At 34.1% G+C, this 12143-nt stretch overlaps 1 protein-coding gene and 1 long non-coding RNA gene across 6 annotated transcripts in view; one reads left to right on the top strand and one right to left on the bottom strand.

Annotated features, from left to right (window-relative positions):
- The window catches only part of LOC126379359 (uncharacterized), a 54385-nt gene extending 52359 nt beyond the window's left edge, over positions 1 to 2026 (bottom strand). For 4 of the 5 annotated variants that reach the window (XM_050028071.1, XM_050028072.1, XM_050028073.1 and 1 more), the window contains exons 1-2: positions 1604 to 1715; positions 3 to 111 (exon numbers count right to left, since the gene is read on the bottom strand). In XM_050028071.1, the coding sequence (XP_049884028.1) occupies positions 3 to 109 (107 nt within the window). In that variant the 5' untranslated portion in view covers positions 110 to 111; positions 1604 to 1715. Of the gene's footprint in view, positions 1 to 2; positions 112 to 1603; positions 1716 to 1898 lie in introns of those variants that run through there. The other variant, XM_050028069.1, reaches the window with a different exon arrangement.
- An 8657-nt stretch (positions 2027 to 10683) lies between these two features.
- LOC126379648 (uncharacterized) lies at positions 10684 to 12143 on the top strand. The gene is made up of 3 exons (XR_007568361.1): positions 10684 to 11011; positions 11512 to 11642; positions 11770 to 12143. It is a non-coding gene; the product is annotated as an uncharacterized LOC126379648 (long non-coding RNA).

Here is a 12143-nt window from a genome sequence, read left to right as displayed (position 1 = left end):
ACCTGGCATTGTCATCAGGGTACTGAGTGTCATAGTTGCTGTTGTCGAAGTCATCCTGCATCGGATCCCAGTCAGCGTGGCTGCTGTACCCGTGACTCCGCGATGTCATCTCTGCAAAAAAATAACATACATAAACTCACGCCTATTTCCCACCGCGGCAAGCAGAAACTATGGAATTCCATTTGCTTCGATCCTGACACACTTGTCATGCTTCCTCCACGTTCATCAATCGTTTCATACACGTAGATCGTACAGAATAGATCGTACTGAACCTTAAATAAAATGTATAAAATACAAATGTAGTAGAAAACAAGCAAATGCATGCCGGGTTATCATCCATACTTGGTTTAGATACCAAGCACTTCGCTCATCGTTTATAATGCGCACTATACTTCGCTCATTGTTTATAACGCGCATTGCGCTTCGCTTTATCATTTATATGCGCACTGCGCTTCGCTCATCGTTTATAATGCGAACCGCGCTTCGCTTCATCGTTTAAAGTGCGTTACTGCAATGGCGTCGTAAAGGGGCCTACGGGGGACGCGAGCGGTGTGGGTGACAATAACAACTCACTCATACGGACATAATGTTCCTCCATAAAGACAAAAAACAAAACAAAGAAATTATTTTTAACCTGAACAATTCATTCGCATAAAAATATTGAAAGAGTCATTCATGTAACATGATATTAATTTTGTTTTAATTAGCACAGGTATATTGTAATTTTTTACAATACAATACAATACAAATACACTTTATTGCACCAAAATAAAAAGAAATAATTACAAAAAGTCTCTTAACTAAGTACATGGCAAATGGCGGCCTTATCGCTTAAAGCGATTTCTTCCAGACAACCATAAGTACTACTTATTTTGTGTTTTTATTTGCATTAAAAATGCAAAGCATTTCATCATCTCCCTAGCATTGTCCTGTTTTCATAGGGTCCAAATTACCTAACCTGAAAATTCTACAGGTCCAGTTTTTTACCAGTGAAAACCAGCCAGCGAAGGGAATGCAGTTGGGCACACACCTCCAAAATGCATTAACTATAACTATTGATTATAACTGGCCTTATCTAAGTTTAATTTCTATTCATATGAATGATAGAAATCCATTCTTCATTCAATCATTGGATAGACATTAACTCTTTATCAGTAATCTGAAGACCTGCCTATTCGAATGAATCAGTCACATTTAGCCATCACTAGTCTGAACCACAAATTAACTTGCAGCCACACTTGAAATATCCTGAGATGGGTATATTCATCGTGTTAGAGATAATAAATTAATAAATAAATGACAAAATCTTAGTTAACTTTTACAACATTTTATATTGCTCCTACGCCCTCTGCAACGGACATGAGGCCTATGATGATGATGATGCTGATAATGCCCTTTATTACTGAATGCCACTGGACATAATTATTAAATGTAAAGGTGTCCTGATAATCAAAGTCCCCAGGTAAAAAATGTTTATGTGAAAAGAAAATAAGGTGTAAAGGAAGCACAGGTTGTTCCCTGATGGTATAAAAGCTAGTATCAAGAATAGCCTCTCTGACGCGAACAAAGAATACCAATACCAATAATTTTGCAAAGACCATACCTACAAAGAGCACGTTAATGGTAGTTCACGTAATGCCGTTTTATAAGTTAACACATGGGAATAAGTAAAAAGCAACGTATAAGAATTGGAATAATAGATTTGCGTAGTCCTGTATATACAATAAAGCCGACTGACAAGTTTTTTTGACAGACTTTTTAAATTATTCGTTATTTCACATGCGAACAAAAAAGATCGCACTCCAAAAAACAAATAAATTATGACATCTAAAGCTTCAAAATTAATGTAGTCAGTAAAACATTTATCCAGATTTATGAAGACTTCGCTTATATCTTACCAATATCGTTCCGAAGAACTGAAAAACAATTAAACACTGGCAAAAACAGAAGCAAATAGTTCACTTTTTTCCGGTACCTATCTGTCAATCAAATTTTGATCGATATTTTTTTTAAGAAAGGGTAGACGGCTCTGGCCTAGTAGCCTTTTAAGCCTGTCATTAATTTTGATCTACATGGTCTAGGGTTGCCAGACACATATTTTGAAATTCCCCTATGTCTTACAAAAAAATCCTCTCAACGATATTATTTCAGAAATCCCGAAACTCTTTTGTTTAGTAAGTTTGTGAGATATAAGATTTTCCCGTTATAATATAACACCGTATGTATAAGTTGATAAATATTATTAATATAATGTTGGTCAATATATTGACCGTGCACAACAAACATCCCCAGTTAAACAATCGAAGTCTTGTCTTGTTTCCCCTCAAAGCATCCCCAATACATTATTTTTTCCCAAAAACTGCGAAAATATATCCCCAATTGGCAACCCTGTGTTATTCGGATACAATAAAGGAAATGTGAAATGTTTCAGTTCTGTTTATAGTTTTCGTGTATCCGAATTCCTAATATTTTTCGGAAAATATCGGTCTTTTCCATAGAGATAGGAAATTATATGGAGGCGCCCCTCAGAATAATAACTAAAGCATAGAAGGAAGGCTAAAATAAGAATTCAGAAACTATAAACCGGCTCTCTTCTAGCTTACGACACAAACTATGAGTGAGAAAAGGACAAATGATTCGCTCTTTGCTTCATTTTTTCCGAGGTTGTCACAACATGAAATGTCATTTGGACCTATTGGACTCATTTTAACTCGGCCAAATACATAGTAACAGTAACATACATAAGATTTTACTTATATTTACCGAACTATTTGACACGGTCGCGTCAACTGTGTTTACGAGTGTCTTGTGTTCAGATTGTTTTAAGTGATAATTTAACAATATTTTTCCAAATAAATGGAAAGAAACTTTTATTTATATCAAATAATTGAGTGTCTCGACTGTGTGACATTATGTCTTGTGTGGTATGGGGCTGCAGCTCACATTCAGGAAGAAAAGAAAATAGCCAACAACTTCTGTCGTTTCATCGGTAAGTTTTTTGTAATTTTCTAGTGAAATGTGAACTGCTGAACAATTTTAGGAAAGTAATATGTTTTGCTGAATAGATTTGTAGCATAAAATATTTGAGATATCCATTATATTATACGTTTCATCGATGAATACGGAATTGATTTGAGGTTATGTTGATTGTCCATAGTGATGTACTAAAATTATCGATACTTTTAATTTTTAGATTTCCTGTAGACGATAACAAAGAGAAAGAATGGATAATTCGCATTAATAGACGAAATTGGATTCCAAATAAGTACAGCCGTATTTGCTCGAAACATTTTACTGCGGATTCATTTATGTGTGTTCCTAATTCAAAGTGGAGGCGTCTTCGAGACGATGCTATTCCTACATTGAACATTATAGATCAGACAGATGAAATGGTGTTTAAATTTAAATTTCAGCCTAGCCTGCATCATCTCACTGCTGGATAGATAGATAAGATATTTGTATCATGTTATCACAACACGTTTATACTATCTATCATTCAACTACATATCGTCACTGGAAAGGCAAAATTACGTAAGCGCCAAAAGGCCATTTCGAGAAAAAGCCGTTTAAAGTTTCATTTTTTCGTTTTTTTATCATAACTTTTTACCCAATTATCCAATTTAGATGATGTCAAAGAAAGGTTACATTGTTTTTTAATTTTCTATGTCCAGCAATACATATTATAACTGTTGGATTGCTATTTTAGGATATAGTGGCGCTTACGTAAAAATGACTTCAGTTTACAGTAACGCAAATTTACTTAACCGCCATCTGGTTAAAATATTATTCGGAAGCAAAATTACTTACAGCTCTTACGACAATGCATACGAGAACGACAATATTTTTTTAAATATAATAATACTGTAATGTTAGCGGAGTAAAAGTTACTGTAACGACTTTTACACATCTGCTCTCATTATGTAAAAATTGCCTACAAAGTGATCGATTGATTATGTCAGTTCACCAAAAATTCTTTAAAGTAAGTTTTTGTAATATCTTACATGGGTAAAAAGACGTAAGAGACAAATAATTATTCTTAATACCTCTTTAAACTACTTACTTATTACTTCAATTGATTTATAAAAATGGCTATTAAAATACTGAAGTGCCAGAAATAAAGTTTCATAAAATATAAATAATAGCGTACAACCCGTTATCTGTTTGTAAAAGTTTCTTTTTAACACTTTCAAAGACAGAACGTATACGGACGTTCCGATTCCAAGGTGCCATACTACCTATTATGAACCACCAATGACCCATGGTCTCTGTCCGTGAAAGGGTTAAACGGTTTTATTTAGCTAAACCCGTACGGTATATTTGTATCAAAATTAGATATTGCAATTTAAGTACCTTCCTGTTGTCAGATTGATCTGAAATTTGGTACGCACCTTTAATTCCGATGTCAATACAATATAATAAAATCAATAACATTATAAATCTAAGATGGCAGCCGGTACATAATGGGGGATCACATATTTTTCCACAACCCCCTCAATATGTGTATCAAAGATAGGACTACACTAGTAGAATACTGTCATTATGTCAAAATTTCAAATCCAAGATGGACGATATTACAAAATGACTGAAAGAAGGATGTTGCCCTTAATTTTGTCATTGTCATCCACCGTCCATAATATGCAGGGCAGCACAGTGGATCGCTGGGTGGGGTCGCTCCGCGAAGCCTGTGAAATCCCCAGGAGGCTTCTGAGCTTCTGGAAGGAGATAGGTTGGCTTACGTAGTCAACAATTACACGCATAATGGGCCACCTTAGAGTCTAAATGCGGAAAACAGAGCCCACTAACATAACATAACATATGCAGGGCAGCACAGTCGACCATGCAGTAGTATATTTGGGCTCAAAATTGTTTGAATTAGGACAAGCATACGTGGCTCTAAGTCGAGTCAAGTCTCTGGAAGGGTCAAGTCTTTTTAATTCCTCAATAATTCCCCTTATTGTTTTTAAGAGTATTTACCACGAAGTTTAATACACTTTTCCATTCGCTCGAACCAGGTATTATTTAACATTTATTCCACTCCAAAGTAGAAGTGTTCAAAATGGCTGACTTGAAAGCGTTGGCCGCTTCTTCACCGCACTGGAACCTTTGACCGCGAAGAGTTTCTTTTTTAATTTTAGGAAATGTAAAGAAATCATTGGAGCTTAGGTCAGGACTGTATGGAGGATGGTCAAGAATTTCTACGTTTTCCTGCTTCAAATAATCGTTTGACGAGCGGTGTGTGAGCTTGCGTTGTCATGGTGCAGCATCCTGCACTCCTGCGCATCATCATGCGTCGCTTTGGGTTAGATTTTCGAAGTTCGGCGATGACTTGTGGTAAACAAATTGTGGTATACCAATCTGCATTAACCGTCCTACGATCTTCAAGTGCAATTGTCGCAACATGACCGATTTTCTCCACGAAGGTAGCCACCATCTTCTTTGAAGTGCTTCGAGAGCGAACAACTTTAGTCGGCTTTGACTCGTTTTGGAAGACCCAAACTGTGGATTGTTGTTTGGAATCAGGATAATAGCATAAATCCAAATTCGTCACCACTGATGATGTCGTACACGTGATTTGACTCTCCTCGGTTGAACCTCTGAAGAGTTTTCTTACACCATCTGACGCGGGCTACCTTATGATCGTCAGAAAATGCGGGATGCAACGGCAAACTAGTTTTCTCACACCAAGTGCCTCATTCAATATCGTTTAAATGGTTGTCCCTGAAATGCCTAATAACGCCTCTATTCTCGGTATGTCACATGACGATTTTTGAGGATTAGTTGTCTCACAGCAACGATATTATCTTCAGTGAAGGCGGATATCCACGCTCGAATTCTAAATACCAGCGTTCGATGGCTCGCACACATGGCACTTCATCGTGGAATAGAGATTTTAACTGTTTGAAACACTGAAGTCGCAGTAGGCCTCTTCGAAAGTTATAGAAAATTTCTTTGTAAGATTCATTTTCGGACATGATCTGACAGATTCCAACCAACGCTGTGACTAAACAATTGCATTAATCCTAATGCTTTCAATTGTTTTGATATTCGAAATTCCAACAAATTTGAATTTAGAGTTCTAAATTCAAAATTGGCGCTAAATATGCAAACGACAGAACTTAAAAAGTATAACAAAGTCGCTTTTTCTGTCCCTATATCCCTATGTACGCTTAAATCTTTGAAATTGCGCAACGGATTTTGATGCAATTTTCTTTAGTAGATAGAGTGATTCAAGAGGAAAGTTTATAGGTATGTATAATAACATCCAATAAATAGTGTAGAAATACTGTTATTTTTGAGGATTTTAATGTGATGTCGTAAATAATTTTAATTTTCCTCAGCATTGCATCCGAGCGAAGCCGGGTCGCTAATAAATTATAAAATCAATTCTAAAATAGTTTTACTTTTAGATCTATTGTTAAAAAATAACTTCCTGGGAAACTTACTGCTAGCCCACAAACTTGCTTAATAACAGCATAAAAATGCGAAGGCAAATTTACGTACACGCCTTACTTATTCTAAATACTGAAAGTCAAAATTACTTATTCGCCATTCACTGCATAAACATACTAAGACATTTTTTTCTTATACGCCTTACTTATTTTAAAAGCTGTAAATAAAAATGACTTATACATAGTCTATTTTTTATTTTCAGTAGTCCAAAATTACTAATAAAATGATACTTTTCAAACTATAGAATGCCAAATTTACTTAAAGTTAATATGTAGTTATTATATAGGACCACAATATTACTTATACACCAGTCACGAAAAAAACACCAAAATCTTGTCGTTTAAGAAACTGGAATTGAAAAAAGTCAACTATTTTCAAATTTACGTAAGCGCCAAAAAAGTGCTCGTATCGCAATGCTACCCAGACAGATCGACGCAGAATGAAACGCTGATTCCGAATATATAAAAAACCCAAAATACCTATTTTGGCGCTTACGTAATTTTGCCTTTCCAGTGACGATATTATTATGTACTTAATAAACTTAGTATATACTAAGTCTGTAGTTGTTTTATGTCTAAACAATTATGAGTTGTACACGTTTTATATAAGTAAATTATTATTATCTTTGATTTCAGATATTAAATCCAAAAGTGTCGACTGGATTTACATGAAAAGGTATATCAAATAATTTTCTTTTTTTATATTTTTAACATGATATACATATATAGAGTGTATAATTCAACCAGCTGCACAATGCACTTAAATCAGATATATTTTACTTTTATTTTTATAGATTATTTTGTACATATACTATTTTAACATTATTATTAAACTTTATTTCAGTCAGTTCAAGAAGACGAGATGAAAAATTTAAAAGAAAAGCTGAACAAGTCCCGCCTCAAGATCAAACGACTTAATGAAAAAAAAAAAACAATGTGACAGGGTGTCACAAAGACAGTTTCTAAGCAAATTGACACTGTTTAGAAATTAATAAATTTGTATTTATTGTAAATATAATGTACATAATTAATAACGTGTGAAATAAATACTTGCTAATGAAAATGAACAGATTTACGATCTAATTTATATTTCATTTTACCTCCTGTTCTTATTTACTCCTACTCCAACACTCCAGGTTGATACGAACTGCGCCCAATAAAGAATGTAATGAATGTTATAGATTTGTGTAAGCGACTTAGATAAATCTTGACTAAACCTTCCTTTACAAATACAAATATACTTTATTGCACACAACATACAATACTTACAAGTTTTACACGAAAGATACAGTACACCACCTACCTACCTTTTACTTTCCCTTTCTGTTCTCTTATGAATACTTGTATGCCGTATTTTTTTAAGTATAATGCTATATCTAGTAGGTACGAGTATGGTAATCCTAGTATTGAAACAGCTTGTAGCCCTAGTAAAGACCGCCATTTTATGTTTACAGAGTGGCACGTTTTTTCTGTAGGTATTTCCAGTCCATACTCTTTTCTATGTCTATGGCGTGACCCCATCGGGCCTCTTACCGTCTGTGCGGCTTAGACCCGGCGGCGGCGGTTCCAATTTGCACGGCACGTCGATCGACACCAGTGCACGGCGGATGACATCATAAATAAATTCGAATATTACAAAATACTTACCGATGAAACGATAACAGTTGGCTATTTTCTTTCCTTCCTGAATGTGAGCTGCAGCTCCAAACTAATATAAACCAGACAATATAATCCAAAAATGGTTAGATACTTACCTATCAGAGACAGAGTCTCCTTTCATCAAGAAGAAGATAATTGCATCCTACAAAAAGAAATCTTGTAAAAAAAATTATCGACATTAATTGTAAGTAAATTTAATTTTATCGACATATTACTAAAGTGAAACCCAACACTAGGCAACAAAGACCTTGTATAGAATAGACGGATAATATTTTAGAGTGACGATCAAACTATCACAGCTCTCTTTCTTCCCTATGGCAACAATCTCTGTGGAAAAAAGAAACAAACATAGACAAACACCGCTGTCTAGAACGTCAGTGTTTACCGTTTTGAGATGTTGTGGTAGTCAGCTGGATACCAAACCTGCCGTTAGTTTTTTGGTGCTTTGGGACATTATTTTAACTTTTTATATAAACAATCTGTGAAATAGTTATTCATTATGAACCATGGCTTGCGTAGCTATTGGTTGTGAGAGTAGAATGGGTGTTATAATGGAGAACGATCAAACAATGTCTCACCATGGGTAAGTTATCGACCACATAATACATGTTTGTGTGCAAGAAATACATTACCTGGTCTGGTTTTTGTAAAGTTTATTGCGCCCTAAACACGATGCAGACGCATATTATCAGCAAAGCCGTCACATTTGTACAAATAATTGATTTCACATTTTACGTTAATCAGCTTTGACAGATCATGTACCCAAAGTATTATAAGTAGTGTTGTCCTTTGATATCGATAACATAATATTATGTTTGAATGTAACATCTACATGTTGCATTATTCTATTCACGTTTAATTTATTTTTCGACCTGTTTCCGATTTGGATGAAGATTACATAAAGATATTGTATTTTCCAGATTTCCTAAATATCCTAATTTACGAAACAAGAAATTAAGAAACAATTAGGTTCAGACCATGAAACGAGATAATTCTCTCTTCTGAAGGACGCCTTCTCCTTAATTAAGCCTGTGCTAATTACATTTCGATGTATCTTGCTTTCTATCGAGCAGGATACCAAACAAAAATATTACATAGAGATGCAGTACCAACAATATTCACTCACATATCTCACATAAGGTGAGTTTAAGTTTAGTTATAAGTTTATAGATAAATTTGCAGCTATTTCGTTTTTGTATTCTACATTAGCATGGAAAAAATATTTCAATACAATACAAATATTCTCTATTGCACAAAATAATTAGTATGAATAACTATTTTGGTAATTACCTGTGATTATTCCTTCTATAAATAATTAGTATGAATAACTATTTTTGTAATTACCTGTGATTATTCCTTCTATGTGCAATGTGTAAACATGCAATGCTTGTGTATTTGTGTGCTCCATGTTAATATGTGCCATTCTTGCAGGTAAAGTTATAACGACCAGAGCCGACACTATACACTTCTAAAGAAAGTGAACAAGAGGAAATATTTTTTTTTTATCACCAAAAGTCAGAATTGTTCAGTGCTTCGTAGTCATTGTATTCTAACTATATTGAATAAAAATCTTATAAAGAAGTATTTGCTTTTATTCTTTAATCGCATTGAGATAATCCCCGAAATATACTAGAAGGTCGTCTACTTCTTGTATCGAGAGCCGATTCGATTTCCGGTCAAGTCAATGAAAAACGTGTATTTAATTTTTATAAAAGGGTAGGTATGTGATTTATAGCAACCAAAGGGTGGCCGCAATGTCGTATTAAAATGATACTATAGTATATGTGGACTAGATGGACCGTCCTCGACCTCCTCGGCCATAACACCTTGCGAAATGACATAGATTCAAAAATGATAAATTGACCTTTAACAAGTTTGTCCATGATAATTACGTTGAATAAGTGGTTCTGAATCTGTCACCGCGACGTACGGTTCTTCTTAGGTATCTTTCTATCAGGGTACAAATAGGTATCGTTTTAACTAATTTACTTGCGGTTCTACCCACCCAGGTATGGATACTAGGTCGTTATTTCTGTATTTAATTAATCATTCAATTTGTAATGTATATTTTTTTAGATCTTGGACTAACATGAAATATTTAGCCAATAATAATGTCGATAAAGACATGGAACGGCACTAGTGGTTCTGATACAAAAACATATACTATAGGTACGTTTCTATAACAAACCCGCTACACGAGTACAAAAGACGTTACGACGATAGTATATTTATCTCTTTTTAACTTATGACGGCTCACATGAGTGCGAAAGACAAAACCTATGTTTTTCTTTCGTCTTAAATATGCTCCGTCTATTCTATACAAGGTCTTTGCTAGGCAATGAAAAACTTGTGACAACCTACGAAATTACGAAACAATTTTTGTATATGCGTCTTTGTCTAACATTACGCCGGTTCCGTAAGATAAAGTAGAGCAGAATTATAGAGTTCTGTTGCTATTTTAGCCTTCCTTCTATGCTTTAGTTATTGTTCTGAGAGGCGCCCTGTTCTACTATATAAACATCATCTTATACAAATATGAGTAGTTTATGAAACAGGTCGTCAATAATCGTTTTGTCTCTTTTTTACTAGTACAAAATTTCATTTGGTAAAAGAGATAAATATATATTTGTTATTTCTAGTTATGGCAACATTTTGTGATGACGTCACAACAGCTGTAGGTGCGTGCCATTTTTCGCCATTTTATGCGCTGTGTTTTGTGGTACTTCTGCTGTCAAGTTGCTGTTTATGAGATCGTATTTTGTGTTTTGCGGATAAATTACGAGGATTTGATTTGCTAAATCGAAGTTGAAGTTGAAAAAAGTGTTATTCAACATGTCCGTGTATTGTATTGTACAGTGTGGTGCCAGAAAGGACAGAAATCAACCGTATTTGTCACTTCATAGGTTAGTACCCCGTATTCATTGAATAATACAAACAATCCTATAGATTTTGATGTTACAACGCAACTGAGCCATGAATTTGTATTAAACCTTTATATATTTTGAGTAATTGTCATACTACAAACCGTATTTTTCTTTGTTTTCCAATATCTTTATTCGTCATAGTCAAATTAGTGTTGCGCCAATAATACTGGCTAAGAATACTAGTTATTATTTTTACGTTAACAGGTTTCCAAGAAATAAAAGCTTGAGAAGACGATGGTTAGAGAGAGGCTGTTGGTGTTTAAATTTATATTTAAATTTCAGCCTAGCTTGCATCATCTCACTACTGGCTAGATAGATAACATATTTGTATCATGTTATCACAACATGTTTATACTATCTATCATTCAACTACATATTATTATGTACTTAATATACTTAGACTGTAACTATTATATGTCGAAACAATTATGAGTTGTACAAATTTTATATAAATAAATGAATGTTATCTTTCATTTCAGGCCATCTTTCAATCCAAAATTGTCGACTGGATTTACTGAAACAGGTGATATTGGAAAACTAATCCACAGCTGCAACGTCGTCTGTGCTGCCATTGCCCGTACGTCTGTCTCATAAGTCAGTACATGAAAAGGTATTTATCAAATAATTTTATATTTTTAACATGATATAGTATAATTCAACCAGGTACACAATGCACTTAAATCAGATATATTTTAGTACATACACTGTTTTAACATTATTATTAAACTTTATTTCAGTCTGTTCAAGAAGACGCGATGAAAAAATTAAAAGATAGCCAATTTGAAGAATATTATGGAAGATCTGCAGAATAAAAATCAAATAATAAAGGGCAAAGTGTATTGATGGAAGAATTGGCAGGACCGCAAGACTTTTTGAAAAGGCAGGTAAACAAATTTCAAGGTTTACCTTTGCCAAAGAAGTATTCCCAAGAAATAAGAAAGTTTGCTTTAACTTTACATTTTCTTTCTCCGAAAGCGTATAATAATTATATATGCAATGTGACAGGGTATCACAAAGACAATTTCTAAACAAATTGACACTGTTTAGATTTGTATTTATTGTAAATATAATGTAGTTACATAATAAATAATGTGTGAAATTAATACTTACT

This window comes from Pectinophora gossypiella, chromosome 29, assembly GCF_024362695.1.
Source record: "Pectinophora gossypiella chromosome 29, ilPecGoss1.1, whole genome shotgun sequence".
Taxonomy (NCBI): domain Eukaryota; kingdom Metazoa; phylum Arthropoda; class Insecta; order Lepidoptera; family Gelechiidae; genus Pectinophora; species Pectinophora gossypiella.
Note: the sequence above shows the minus strand (reverse complement) of the source record. Positions and strands in the feature narration are given on the sequence as shown.